The sequence below is a fragment of the Solanum dulcamara genome, chromosome 1, assembly GCF_947179165.1.
Source record: "Solanum dulcamara chromosome 1, daSolDulc1.2, whole genome shotgun sequence".
In the NCBI taxonomy this organism is placed as follows: domain Eukaryota; kingdom Viridiplantae; phylum Streptophyta; class Magnoliopsida; order Solanales; family Solanaceae; genus Solanum; species Solanum dulcamara.
The window spans coordinates 75,400,523-75,415,290 of record NC_077237.1 but is presented as its reverse complement, the minus strand read 5'-3'; the positions used below and the strand labels follow the sequence as shown (position 1 = coordinate 75,415,290).

Genomic DNA, 14,768 nt, shown 5'->3' with positions numbered 1-14,768 from the left:
TATGATTTCTTGTACTCTAATGTATGTTATTTATGGTATTTATGTTATAATCTAATAATATCTACTGTTTTTTGTGCTTTGATTATACTATTGTTTGGACCATTTTCGTCATCTACTTATTTACTCTAATATTCTTGTCTGACCTTTTTCTATGCTTTTATTGAGCCGAGGGTCTTTCGGAAACAGCCGTCCTACATTGGTAGGAGTCAGGTCTGCGTACACTCTACCCTCCCCAGACCCCACGATGTGGAATTTCACTGGATTGTTGTTGTTGTTGTTGTATCAACTAAAGGAGGAATTCAACTCAAAATAGGACCAAAGTAATTAGGTTGAGAGGTATTGCCCAAAGGACCTCTTAAGTTCAATTTGAAACATTAAGCCAAAATCAAGACAAATGTAAAACTATAAGGGACCATATTGAATGTAGGTCAATCAATAAGGATCAAAATCAAACCGACAAAAACAGACGGCGGTGAAAGCATTTTCATATTCAGCGACCAACATTACTGCTTCTTCTTTTTCTTCGGCAAAGAAAGAAAACCACCATTTTCTTCTAGAAGCTTCCCTAAAACTCCGACGAAGTTGCCGGAAAATGAGTCGATACGACAGCCGTCCGGCCGACCCTGGCTCTTACCGCCACCGTCGCAGGTAAAAACCCTAATTATTCAATCTCCCGCTATACGTAACATATTCATATGCGATAGTTCTTATTACTGTAATTTTGCTTAGGGTTTAGCTGGTTTGGACAAAGTGTATTTAATTATGGATTATCTCCGGTTATACGTACAAATATACTCATATTAGCTTTTCTACGACAGTTCTTATTGATAGTATTACTGTGATTAGGATTTTATCTGCTCTGACTAAACTGTATTTAGCCTTAGATTTTCTCCAACTATATCTATTAACGTTCTCTTATCGGTTTTTCTTATTGACTGTAGTTATGGTTAGGGTTTATGATTCCTGTAAACTTTGTTTAGTTGTGGATTAATCGAACATTACTTGAAATGGCTCTTCTAGTATACTTCCTAGGGAAAAAAGATATATGGGAGTTTGTGTATAAAAAGAACATATTTCATCTAATTGAGCGGTTTCATGCTTGCTTACTATAACTAGTTATTTCGGTTTTATACAAGTGGTTTTAACTATAACCTCATCTCTATTTATTGGTCTGAGCAGGATATGACTTATTTAAATTGAATATTCAAAATGAACAATTCATAAAAATAAATTTTTCTGTGAGATTATGTGTATTCTATATTTACTTACGTCACGAATTGTCAATTCTTGGTCATTTCATTGAGATTAATGTCAATTGAAGTACATCAAGGACGAGGATGGTCAAGTGCTGGTACAGGAATCCCGCATTAGACAGAGATGACAGTCATACTTTCACGAACTCCTGAACGAAGGAGGGGGACATAGACTCTGTTGGGAGACTTGGAGCACTTGGATAGGCGTCGCGACTTTGGGTATTGTAGGTGTATAAAGGTTGAGGAGGTTAAAGCTGCAACAACTATAGAGGTATCAAGCTGCTAAGTCACACTATGAAAGTATGAGAAAGTGTGATGGAAATGAGGGTGAGGAGAAGTGTGTCTATTTCAGAGAACCAACTTGGATTCATACCGGGGCTCTCGACTACAGAAGCCATTCATATTGTAAGGAGATTGGTGGAGCAGCATAGGGAGCGGAAGAGGGACTTACACATGATATTCATTGACCTAGAAAAGGCCTACGACAAAGTGCCAAGAAAGGTCCTATGGAGATGCTTGGAGGCAAAAGGTGTACCTGTGGTGTACATTAGAGTGATTAAAGACATGTATGATGGAGCTAAGACCAGGATAAGAACGGTAGGAGGAGACTTAGAGTACTTTCCTGTTACGATGGGGTTGCACCAGGGATCAGCTCTTAGCCCGTTCCTATTCGCCCGGGTGATGGATCAATTGACAAGACAAATACAAGGTGAGGTGCCTTGGTGTATGTTGTTCGCGGATGACATAGTCCTGATTGATGAGACTCGCAACGAGTTAACGATAAGCTGGAGGGATGGAGACAGACGTTGTAGTCTAAAGCATTTAAATTGAGTAGGACCAAGACAGAATACTTGGAGTGCAGGTTCAGTGGCCTGCCGCGTAAGGCTGATGGGGAAGTGAGGCTTGGTACCCAGGCCATTCAAAAGAAAAGAAGCTTCAAGTATCTTGAGTCTATTTTACAAGAAGATAGGGATATCGACGACGATGTTTCACATCGTATTGGTGTAGGGTGGATGAAATGGAGGCTCGCCTCCGGAGTGCTGTGTGACAAGAAAGTGCCATCAAAACTCAAAGGCAAGCTCTACAGAGTGATGGTTAGATCGACTTTATTGTACGGGGTGGAGTGTTGACCAATCAAGAAACTTTATGTTCAGAAGATGAAAGTCGAGGAAATGTGAATGCTGCGGTGGATGTGTGGGCACACTAGGATGGATAGAAGTAGGAATGAAGATATCCGAGACAAGGTGGGAGTGCCATCGGTGGAGGACAAGATGCGGGAAGCGATACTGAGATGGTTTGGGCATGTGAAGATGAGAGACACAGATGCTCTAGTGCGGAGGTGCAAGAGGTTGGCTATGGATAGTTTCAGGAGGGGAAAAGGGAGGCTGAAGAAGTATTGGGAAGAGGTGATTAGACATGATATGGAGCAGTTGCAGCTCACCAAGGACATGACCTTAGATAAGAGGTTGTGGAGGACTCAGATTAAGATAGTAGGCTAGGTGGCTTATCTTTTCACCATGGTAGTCATAGTTTTGCTCATTTGCTTATTAACATTTGATTTCTGCATTTGATTACTGCTTACATTTGTTGGTCCGGTATACTTTGATATCCTATTTATCTATAGTAGTTAATGCTCCTCTCTTCCCGGTCTGTCCTACCCTGACTTTCTCTCTCATTATTCATATTTTTATATTGTTTTCGATATGCTTGGTTCTATTTGACCTTTGTCTTGTTTCCTTGTTTTTCCTCTCTTGTTCTTCTCTCTTAAGCCGAGGGTCTTTTGGAAACAGTCGCCTTACCTTTCTAGGTGGGGGTTAGGTCTGCATACACCCTACCCTCCCCAGACCCCACATGGTGGGATTATACTGGGCTTCTTGTTGTTGTTGTTGTTTCTCTCCTTTCAAACAAAGAAAAAAACAGTTCTAAAAAAAGTACCTTTGAGAGTTGTATCCTCATTTCTGAATCCTTCCCAAGGTGTGTGTGCCGGGGGAGGGGGGATGGATATACTCATATATGTTTTTCTTTTATGAAAGTTTTTAATGACTGTAATTATTGTTAGGGCTTTAGCTGCTTTGAACAAGCTGATCAGTTTTGGATTATTTTCAGTGATTCGGGCTTCGGTGGGGGCTCAACTTATAGGTCATCATCATCGAGCAGGAGAGATTCCGAGGGTAAGGAGTCTCCACGGAAGGTTGATTTGGATGGATTGACTCCATTCGAGAAGAATTTCTATGTTGAATCACCATCCATAGCAGCAATGACTGAAAGCGAGGTGGAAGAGTATAGACAACGGCGGGAGATCACTGTTGAGGGCCGTGATGTGCCCAAGCCTATAAAGTCCTTTCATGACATAGGATTTCCAGGTATCGTAAAGCAAATGGCCTTTATAGTACCACTATCCAGCAAAAAGAAGTTTTATATGGTGTAATTTTGATTTAAAAAGAGTCAAGTACAATAACGGTGTGAGATTTTTTCGACAATCAATGAACTTGAAAGACTAACACAATTGGGAATATAGGGTGTGTAACCTGTTGTAGCTGGTCAAATTAGATTGATTGTGATGCATAAATATATATTATGAGTATACCGAAACAGAATATCAGTGCCTCCCATCCAGACAGAAATATTAGCGTGAGTAATTTGTCCAAGTGCTCAACTGTGGTGTTACTTGGTACAATTTTCTAAATATTGCAGTGTGGGATCCACTTGGTATTGTTTGGGGCTAATGAGGTGCTTTGTTCAAAGGTCTGTTAAGCAGAACACCTGAAGTATTGTAGTAGTAATGTACTGGCAATCATTTTCTCTTATTATTTGAGCAATTCTTCAATGATCGATACTTGGAGTTGCCCATCAATATGAACTAAATCAACATCATAGGAGATAAAAGGATGGTCTTAATGAATAATGGAAGTCATGCATGTAAGTTTCGGCTTCAATTTGTGTGCATAAATGCAAATATTTATCTAAACAACCATTGTGAATCATCAATGTGTCTGATTTACTGAGCTGTCCAAATCTAGTGACTGAGGGGTAGTTTCTGACTTAGAACATAGAACTCGTCAATTCATACTGCTTTTCTGTTTAGTTATTGTTTTCGTATTATCATTTTCAATTTTTCAAATGACTCCTGTTTTCTTTGACGGGTTGTGTACACATCATCAATATTTGGTAACATGCGTCGCAAGCTTTTGGTTGAATGACACTTTGTTTTGTTTTTTTTTGCCCCTTTCTATGTTTGCTTGGTACCATTACTTCAGATTATGTCTTGCAAGAAATTGAAAAGGCTGGCTTCACTGAACCTACACCTATTCAAGCTCAAGGTTGGCCTATGGCCTTGAAGGGTCGCGATCTCATTGGTATAGCAGAAACAGGGTCTGGGAAGACAATTGCTTATCTGTTGCCTGCAATTGTGCACGTTAATGCCCAGCCATTTTTAGGTATAAGTGCAGAGCAGCTCATTCACTTGCGTGTATCTGCATCTTCATACTTTGTTGAGCAGTACTTTCTTCTTGCTGCATAGTGTGATTTTTGATGCAACTCTTCTCTCTATTTGTTTTTTGTTCATATCTTATTTTCAAGCGCATGGAGATGGTCCAATTGTCTTAGTGTTAGCCCCAACTCGTGAACTTGCTGTTCAGATTCAACAAGAAGCTACTAAATTTGGTGCATCATCACGGATTAAGAATACCTGCATTTATGGTGGGGTTCCAAAGGGGCCCCAAGTTCGTGATCTTCAGAAAGGTAGGTGGTGAAATGCTCAACGTGACTTTACTACTGTGTCGTGATGTTGATGGATCGGGTATATCCTAGAGCTTCTTCTCTCAGTTTTATAGTATTTTTTGCATGTCATAATAGAACTAATCAATATATTTTTACTTGATAGGTGTTGAAATTGTTATTGCCACACCTGGAAGGTTGATTGATATGTTAGAATCTAATCATACAAACCTGCGAAGAGTGACATATCTTGTGCTGGATGAGGCTGACCGCATGCTCGACATGGGTTTTGAACCTCAGATCCGCAAAATAGTTTCTCAGGTTTGCTTCTGTAATTACCTGCTAGATCCAAAATTGAGTTTCCCTTCTTTTCTTAGTATTCTGCATATGAAATGCCATTAGCTGTTCTATCTTTATTTCTCTGAATTGCTAGTTTTTCTTGCTTCTCTTACTGGATCAAATTCTTGTTCTCAGTTCAAATTATAAGTTCTCTTTGAATTTATTTCTTAAGCCTTTTAAGCATCTGTATCCTCTATAAGGTTAATGTCTGGTTTTTAACCAAAAAGTTTGATTTGCACAAGTGATTGCTAAAAAGTTCTATTATTCTACTGGATCTTCTGCATTTAAATATTACTATAATATCTAGTGTTTATTCTATCTTCTTTGTATTTAAATCTGTTGAAACAACTAGCTTTTTGTCAGTATAAAGAAGGTACTCTCTCTCTCTCTCTCTCTCAGAAGAAATAATTTTGATTTTTAGCTTTTGTTTCCCTTCCAACCTTTTAGTTCTGGAGTTTAATTGACAATTTCTCAGTCAGAAGGACTAAACTTGTACTGAAAGTCTGAAAGAAATTTCTTGTTTCTTTTTCTATTTATTTGGACAATACAAAACATTAATAGGAGAGAGATGTAACTCCTGTTTGTCAAGTCAATAAAATACTGTTTACCACTTTCCTCCCATTTCGACATTCTTCATACTGGGGCTGTTGTTTTTAAGGTTCAATGGTTTTGCAGATACGCCCAGATCGTCAAACGCTGTATTGGAGTGCTACATGGCCCAAAGAAGTTGAGCAGCTTGCAAGACAATTCCTTTTCAATGCATACAAAGTGAGTTTCTTTTGAGATTCTGATCCAGTTCCTCAGCCCATTCAAAGTGAGGCCATTGATCACTATGTTGTGGCCCAATTATTCTTTCTATCGTGTCTTCAAGATGAGAAGTGAATGCTCTATTTTCTTCGGATTAATAGTTTGCACTCTCTTCTTTTTAACTAACTTCTCTGGAAAATTGCTCAGGTGATTATTGGTTCAGCTGATCTGAAAGCTAATCATGCTATTCGCCAGCATGTGGAGATCGTCTCGGAGAGCCAGAAGTATAATAAGTAGGGTGTTATCCCTTTATTTTTTTATTTTGAGTATTGCAGGCCTCAAAAACTTTTAACTATGTTTTTTCACATTTGGTAAGATTCTTCCATTGAACTAAACCTGTGTTGTAAATTCAGATTAGTAAAGTTGCTGGAAGATATTATGGATGGTAGTCGGATTTTAATATTCATGGACACCAAAAAGGGGTGTGACCAAGTAACTCGGCAGCTCCGGATGGATGGTTGGCCTGCACTTTCTATTCATGGTGATAAGAGTCAAGCAGAAAGAGATTGGGTCCTTTCAGAATTCAAAGCTGGAAAGTCTCCTATAATGACAGCTACAGATGTTGCTGCTCGAGGTCTAGGTAGGTAACTCTATTGGCCTCTTTATGAAAATATAACCATTTAGTGGTCATCTTAATATAAGATTTCGTCTCCAATTCTTCCTTCTCCCTACACAAAAGACATTCAACTCTCATTTTCTTTAGAAATTAGCTATTTTCCCCATTGACATGTAGGGTCTATTGGTATAGTGCCTCCCAATCCTGCCTCTCCACCTGCAAAAAGAATACGCACACATGCACAACATAAAGAGAGAATAATACAAACAACAGAGGGAGAACCTAATTTTTCTGGGTGGTGGAGGCGGGGATGATCTGCTTGAATTATTGTAATAAATACAAAATTATTGCAAGAAGTTTTGATTTGCTTCTTACATGAAAAATATTCACGTATTTGCAGGCATTGATAGTCCAGGCCAGTTTAAGGTTCAGCTTAAGATAACTTTGTGGTACTATAAATATTGGTTATAATTTGTTCAACTTTTTCATCGAATGATGTGAAGGATGAAACAAATTATTTATTGTGTTGAACATCATAATTGAATAATATACATGCCAGATAAAAGGGTGAGGTGCAAATTGGAGAATGAATTAAAAAAATTGAGAAGCATATGGTGGGAAGAGATGTAAGTAAAAGCTTAGATGAAAAAATATTCAATCTATCAACTATCCTCAAGAACAAAATAGTTGGGATTGTTGTATGAATCCTGTTATCTATTTTGCTCTATTAGGTCTATTGATTTCGATACTAAATAATGTACTTAGTGGTAACAAAGATAATAATTATATGAAAATTATACCAATCAAAAAATAATAATTATAGGAAAAATATAGGTTTTTAAAGCAGAGTCTAAATCTTGCACATACTAAATAATTTTAGCAAAAGTAGAGGTTCTTTAAATCTTACACGGACTTGGAAGTCTTGAACCCTGACAAAATCTCCGCCTTATCTTCTAAGGTTAAGAAAGTTATCTAATTCTCGATCTCATCTAAACACAATGTTCTATTATGTGTTTGACCCCTTAGGACTCTGACTGTATGGATTTACACATTGTTATTGTCATGACCCAAGCTAGACTCTAGGTGCGACACGGTGATTAGAATCCTGAGGGATTTCAATCAAGCCCCTTAGCATATCATTCATGACCACACATAAGGTAAGTAAGCAAATTAGCCAAAGCATAGACACAAAAGCATAGTCTCAAAAATAGAACATAAGTCTCAAAATTTGGAATGAAAGACGACATAGATTCTAAACATCCAACATGCCTCTACTAACTCGATGGGCGCATAAGACAAGCTCCTAGCTCACCCATGACAACATAAGAGAACGAAATAGTCAAACGACGCAATTGGAAATAAAGTGTCATGTCCTCGAAACATGAGGACTCACCACCAATACAAATGTAATAAGCTCTAGGCACGAACGGGAAGATGAGCGTGATCGTCGGATCCTACATTATGATACAATGTAGGCAAAAAGTATGCGTTAGCATATGGAATGCACTAAGTATGTGAGAAGTATGCATGAACAATAAACATAGGAAGTAAGCAATATGAATCATGGGATGCAAGACCAATATCTTAGATATGACTAAAATCATGAAAATATTAAAACATCATAATCATTGGTCAATGCATCAAAACATCACCATGATGAGAACTTTATAACTTTTCTTAACTGGTGTGAGATAGGACCTTTAAGTGACATATAAGACCATGCGAGCTATTACATGGAATTCGATGAACCCCACATCGAAAGGGGAAGGCTACCTTGCCAGGGGAGACTTCTTGATGGTACTCTCTTTAACTGTGCTATATGTGGATCCACTAGCTTCGCCATATTGGCATTTTTAAACCTACGTGTGCAACGTAGTTAGGGACCAAAGGTTGCTACTAGGATTCCTTTGGGTAGCAACAATGTCATACCAGACCAAACCCCACCTTAAAGTCCTCTCGATGCTAAATCTTTATCCCAACAAAACTTTCATGAAACATAATCATTAAAATTATTAGGAAAGACAATAGTAAATATCAATCCATCTTTATAAAATAACATAAGAGTAGCTCACCTATCATCATCATAGTAAAATCATAAGAATAGCTCATTAACTTGCTTGATTCGTAAAGAATCCATGAGTTGGTGAGAATTGTCCTTATCACCTCTTTTAACATAATGTGCAAGAATTGTCCTTATTGCATCAGAACCTCTTTGCTTAAAGTATCATTGAAGCACCATTTATAACTTTCTTGCTTAAAGCATCTTCGAACATCATTCATAAAGTTTTCATTGAAATAACTTGAAAATCATGATCATAACTCATAAATCATACTTGAAACTAGCATATAACATAGGTCTTTGAAATTCATTTTGAAATCATGCAATGTAATGTGAATTATGCATAATTAGACTAGTAGCATTGAAAAATATCATAATTAAGAAGACCCAATGCAAATCATGAAATTAAGGCTTTTTAGAAGAAGAAATCATAAGAGAATTTGAGAAGAAATCTTTGGGATTCCATGGGTGGAAGGGCCCAAGGATGAATTCCACATACCTCGACCCTCAGAAGCCCTAAGTTGCAGAGAATTGAAGCTTGACTTTGAAGAAATCCTTAGAACTTGCTTGAGGAAGGAGGAGACTTGGAGAGCACACTTTTAGAGAGAAGATTTTGATTTAGAGTGTTAGGCTGAGAATGAGAGGGTTAGGAGGGCTTAGGGTAGTTAATAGGTTAGAACAAACTCTCGAAAATCGTCCACATTCATTAATGAAAACATAGGGAATGACCAAAATACCTCCAACAAGTGTTGTGAAAGATGATAGCCTCGTTGCCAATGGTGAGAGGCGAGGCAAGGCGACCCTTCATCGCCTATTAGCTTTGTGGTGAGGCGATCTTCAAAAAGCGACGCCATGGCGAAAGGCGACAAAGGCAAGAAAGGTGTCGCCTTTTGTATTTTCTTTATAAAAAAGCGACCAATTTAGGATTTTAAAAGTTAAAAGGTAGTTTTTTAATTATCTTTCCAAATTTGTACAGTTGCACTTTTAGACTGCGACTGAGATTCCAACCAATCGACTCGACTAGACTTTTCCGGCGACCAACTAGACTTTTCTGGCGACTCCAAAGTCCAACTAATACGTATTTCTTCCTTCTTCAAATCTTGCTCTGTTTCTTATTCCTCCTTCTTCAGACTTTAGAGTTACTTCTACTTCTTTTTTCCTCATTGTTTTGACTTTTGTTCTTTTTTTTTCATTCAAGTTCTAAATTTTTAGTATGTACTATCTATTTTCAGATTTTGAATTGAAATATTTGTTAATAGGTTATTGCTATTGAGATTATGATAATTTATATATTCAATTAAATTTTTTAAATTTTTTGGTATTAATTGGCACCACACTTCAAAAAGGTGAGCGGCGAACCTTGTACCGCGGCATACCCTTGTCGCCTTTCACCGTTCAAAACATTGCCTCCAACTTAAACTGGATTCGGATAATTGGACGGACCTCCACCACGACACGAAGGCCAATACGGGCCGTAGTGATGGACTTGAACTTTGGGAATTTGGGATTGTGTAGGGATTCCTCTAGAAGACCACTATGGTCCGTGAAGTTCACTATGGCCTGTTGGGTGTGTGTGTGTGTCTGACTTGGACTGGGATCTGAGGGTTTCAAGGGGGTGTGCACCACGACAGAAGACCACTACAGTCCGTGAAGTTCACTATGGCCTGTTGGGTGTGTGTGTTTGTCTGACTTGGACTGGGATCTGAGGGTTTCAAGGGGGTGTGCACCACGGCTCGTGGTCGTCGTTGTGAACCCCTCCCCTGCACACCTGATTTTCAGGACTTCCACCACGATGACCTATACGGTGTGTGTGTGTGTCTGACTTGGACTGGGATCTGAGGGTTTCAAGGGGGTGTGCACCACGACAGAAGACCACTACAGTCCGTGAAGTTCACTATGGCCTGTTGGGTGTGTGTGTTTGTCTGACTTGGACTGGGATCTGAGGGTTTCAAGGGGGTGTGCACCACGGCTCGTGGTCGTCGTTGTGAACCCCTCCCCTGCACACCTGATTTTCAGGACTTCCACCACGATGACCTATACGGTCAGTACTGAGGTTCACGTCTCGTGAACCATGCCCATGGAGGTCACCTAGTGCAAAAACTAAGATTTTTCTCTTGGAAACTTCTTTTGAACTTCGTTTTACAATTTTTCCAACTTTTTTTCCTCCGCCTATTACTATTGGTGTTATTATAATCTGCTGTTGCAATCGTATTTTCATAGATTGCCAATCTCTAGTTTTGTGGCCATCAGATATGAAGATATTCATGCTCTTTCTATGTAGCATCTTGTAGATGACACTTGGACAATTTCAGTTTAAATATATATAAACAGAAATCAACTCTTATTGGGACTTGGATGTCCTTATTTTTTTGATAATCATTATGTTCGGGCCAGCTTGCGCGCATCTCGACTAATTCCACGAGATACCTACCACCTCCACTAGCAATAGGTATTAGGTAACTCTGTCCACCAAGGTTAGGACATATGAGAAGAAATCACCTACTGATTTTGTCTCTACTGGGATTTGAAATTGATACCTCATGGTTCTCAACCCACTTCATTGACCACTAAGCCCCACCCTTGGGTGCGGCCCTTGGTATGCTGTGAATGCTCCATATATCTTGCTTGTTATATACCGATGGGTAGTTGCATACTTTTGCTACAAAGAGCAATGACTAATATCTGCTCTTAAGAGGATACTTCGACGATGAAAAGATTTTGTGCAAGGAGGTTATGGCAAGCATGTCAAATTGTTCTGAAGTACTGAAAAATGGTTATTACTTCAATTAGTGGGCTGAGTGCACTTCAATTTGTGAAGGTCCATTTACGTTGTCTTAGGGAGAAAGAAGTAACCTTGCACCATAACCAAGTTAACTACTAGGAAATATTTTATGCACATTACCACTTACTTTTGAATTGGTACAGATGTGAAGGATGTAAAATTTGTAATCAATTACGATTTTCCTGGATCATTGGAGGACTATGTTCATCGCATTGGTAGAACGGGAAGGGCTGGTGCCTCAGGGACAGCATACACATTCTTTACTGCTGCGAATGCTAGGTTTGCAAAGGACCTTGTTAACATTCTTGAGGAGGCCGGGCAGAAAGTTGGTCCTGAATTGGCAAAAATGGGACGTGGTGCTCCTCCCCCTCCAGGTTAGTCTATTGGCTGTGTCTGGAAATAAATTTGATCTTTTGGTTGATCATAGCACGTCAATTGATTGGATATTTGGAATCTCCTAATACTGGGTAGGATAAATATCTCTGTGCTTTACAATCTATGGTTTCATCTTAATGATTTTTTTTATGGCTAGGTCACGGAGGGTTTCGAGACCGTGGAAGGGGTTATGGAGGCAATAGGCAATGGAGCTAGAAAAGATTGGGCACCACCGAAGGCAAATGTTGCATTTCCTTTCAGAACTAGTAATTTTGACCAACTGATGGAAATCTACTACACATTTTCTAGCAATGATCATGACCATATTTATGTTCCATGTATAATATGTTTAAATTAGTTCAGGAGAAGGTTATAATCTTTATTTAGTGTTGTTTCTTTTTTCTTGTTATTCAAATTCCTCTCAAATATTCGGAATATTTGATGCACATTGGTTCATCTGTAGAAGGTAACGGTACTAAAAGTTGTCCTAATCTTGGGCTGCTGCCGGTGTATGTTGCAAGTCAGTCCCATACCAATTAGGAGTTATCTTAAGAAGTTCCAAGTACTTCTAATGACTGTTCATCATCATTTATACTCCCGCAATCATTAGTTGTATCTGTTAGCATTTTGATTGTCTTATTACATGTGCTATATATTCTTTTAGAAATCATTGCACTTTTCATGAATAATTTGATAGACACGTTATGCCTATTAACTAAATCATATATGCATGAACCAAGAAAAAAGGTCTATTTGATTCTGTAACTCAGAAAAGAAAAGCAGAGGAACAGTTGGAAAATTATGCAAAATTGTGAACTACGAGAAGCATTTATGGATCGTAGATCGAGCTGTGGGTTGTAGTTGAGGCTCATAGTCCACTACTAGACGGTGAAATTTCTCTTGACCTTCTACGGACGGCGTCTACGGTACGTAGAAAGAATCACGGCCCATAGATGGTGCTCGTAGAAAAAAATTAGAGACTTAGAAATTTGAAGTGTACATGATGAGTCCTTGTACGAGTCGTAGGCCACTCTACGGACCATAGATTGATTCGTAGATCAATGTTCTGAAACCTCCAACTTCAAAATCTTTTCCACAAGTGCAGCCTACAGCTTGTAAAAAGGTCTACAAACTTCAGAAGTTTCAATCAGCTTCCACGAGTGACTTCTACGGCTTGTAGAAGTCCCTACGAACCGTAGATGGCCCCGTAGATGACTTTGTCAGTTTTTAATGAAGTGTATTTGGATCTTTTCTCACCCTTTTTCAGTTCAAACCTCGGCGTTTTGGGATACAATTAGTCCCTTATTAGTGTCATTCGACCCTTTTCCTCTCATAATCATTCCCAAGACTTAGAGCAAGAGGAGAAAAGCTAGGGTTTCGAGCGTGTTCTTTGAGTTCTTCAAGAATCTAATTCTTTCAGATAAGTAAGGTTACTCATAGTTAGGGGTGTACATGGACCGGGTTGGTTCGGATTTTTTACAAATCAAACCAAACCATTTGTGTCGGGTTATTAAATTTATAAACCAAATCAAACCAATAAAAGTCGGGTTTTTCGATATCAATTTTTCTCGGGTTTTTCGGGTTTTTTTGGGTTTTTCGGGTTTCTCGGGTTTTTTGGGTTTTTTCGAATTTTGTTGGGTTTCTCATAGTATCTAATAAAAAGCACAGAGCAGTGCTTCTTAAAAAGAGTTCTAGTATAAAATATCAACATATAAGATGGAGGCACAACACTGTTTGAAGTTTTAACTTTATAATATAACTTTATAAGATAAGTTTTTTTTGTATATTATTTAGATGGGCTACTCAAGTCCAAATCTAAATGTAAGAAAGAAAACAAAAATTATGAATTTTTTTTTAAAAATATTTATAAATTACATTTTAATAAATATTTTTATGTATAACATAATTTAAAAGTAGTATATCTATAATCGAGTCGGTTTGGGTTCGGTTTGACTTTTTTTAGTTAAAACCAAACCAACCCTATAATGGTCGGGTTTTTTTTTCAAACACCAAATCAAGTCAAACCAAACCACTAGTCGGGTTTTTTTTCCGGTTTGGTTCGGTTTGTCGGTTTGGTGCGGTTTATCGGTTTGTCCTGTACAACCCTACTCATAGTGTTGGACTAAGTTCGTCCTCACGCCCTACATCTAAATTCAGTCAGTAAGGAGTCGTTTGGTAGGGAGTATTAGGAGAAATAATCCATTTATTATGTATGGTATTATTTAATACTACGTTGGTAGGAATTTTGAGCCTATATATAACTAATCCATGTATTAGTTATACATCCTACATAGTATTATATGATGTATAACTAATACCTTTCATTTGGTGGTATTAGTAATACATATGATTTAATACCATGGAACTTATTTATGTAAAGACAAAAATACCCTCAAATCCTTTTAATCATTTTGTTTATTTTCTTGATTTTATGTTTATGTTTGTACTAGTAAATTTATTTAAATAAATTAGCTTACAAATTTTATTATTTAGAGAGAGTTGTTTGTTGCTAAATAAATTCAATACAAATCAATACAATATTTGAAACGTGAGTTATTTAACATTTACTAATTGAAAAAAATAAATATATGACCACATGACATTTGTGATCTTAATTGAATGTATTATTTGTTGATATATATGTGATTTTCTAATTATTTGTATTTTGAACAATTTATAAAATTGCATACATATTAAAACTACAACTTGCAATTTTTATGTATAAATGTAGATGATTTATTCGATTTTACTGTTGTTTACCGACTTTTCGGTTTTAAAAGTGTATGCTCTATCTTTTTTAAGTTGAAAATTGATGTTTTGTGATGATCAATTTATTAAGATGACAAAAAAAAAATAGTTGCATTTATTGCCTTATTTCAG

At 37.7% G+C, this 14,768-nt stretch overlaps 1 protein-coding gene across 1 annotated transcript; it reads left to right on the top strand.

Moving 5' to 3' along the window:
• The first annotated feature begins 472 nt into the window (after window positions 1-472).
• Window positions 473-12,527, top strand: LOC129901381 (DEAD-box ATP-dependent RNA helicase 20). Its single transcript, XM_055976571.1, has 10 exons — window positions 473-648; window positions 3,360-3,616; window positions 4,511-4,690; window positions 4,833-4,994; window positions 5,137-5,291; window positions 5,985-6,077; window positions 6,264-6,349; window positions 6,470-6,696; window positions 11,657-11,887; window positions 12,046-12,527. The coding sequence occupies exons 1-10, from the start codon at window positions 593-595 to the stop codon at window positions 12,102-12,104; spliced, it is 1,506 nt and encodes a 501-aa protein (XP_055832546.1). The 5' UTR covers window positions 473-592; the 3' UTR covers window positions 12,105-12,527.
• Window positions 12,528-14,768: the final 2,241 nt, after the last annotated feature.

Excerpts from the sequence above, each read along its gene's own strand:
- LOC129901381 (XM_055976571.1), top strand. The coding sequence starts at position 593 with ATGAGTCGATACGACAGCCGTCCGGCCGACCCTGGCTCTTACCGCCAC. Across the intron at positions 4,995-5,136 it reads AGTTCGTGATCTTCAGAAAG|GTGTTGAAATTGTTATTGCC; the intron begins GTAGGTGGTGAA and ends TTTACTTGATAG. Across the intron at positions 6,078-6,263 it reads TCCTTTTCAATGCATACAAA|GTGATTATTGGTTCAGCTGA; the intron begins GTGAGTTTCTTT and ends AAAATTGCTCAG.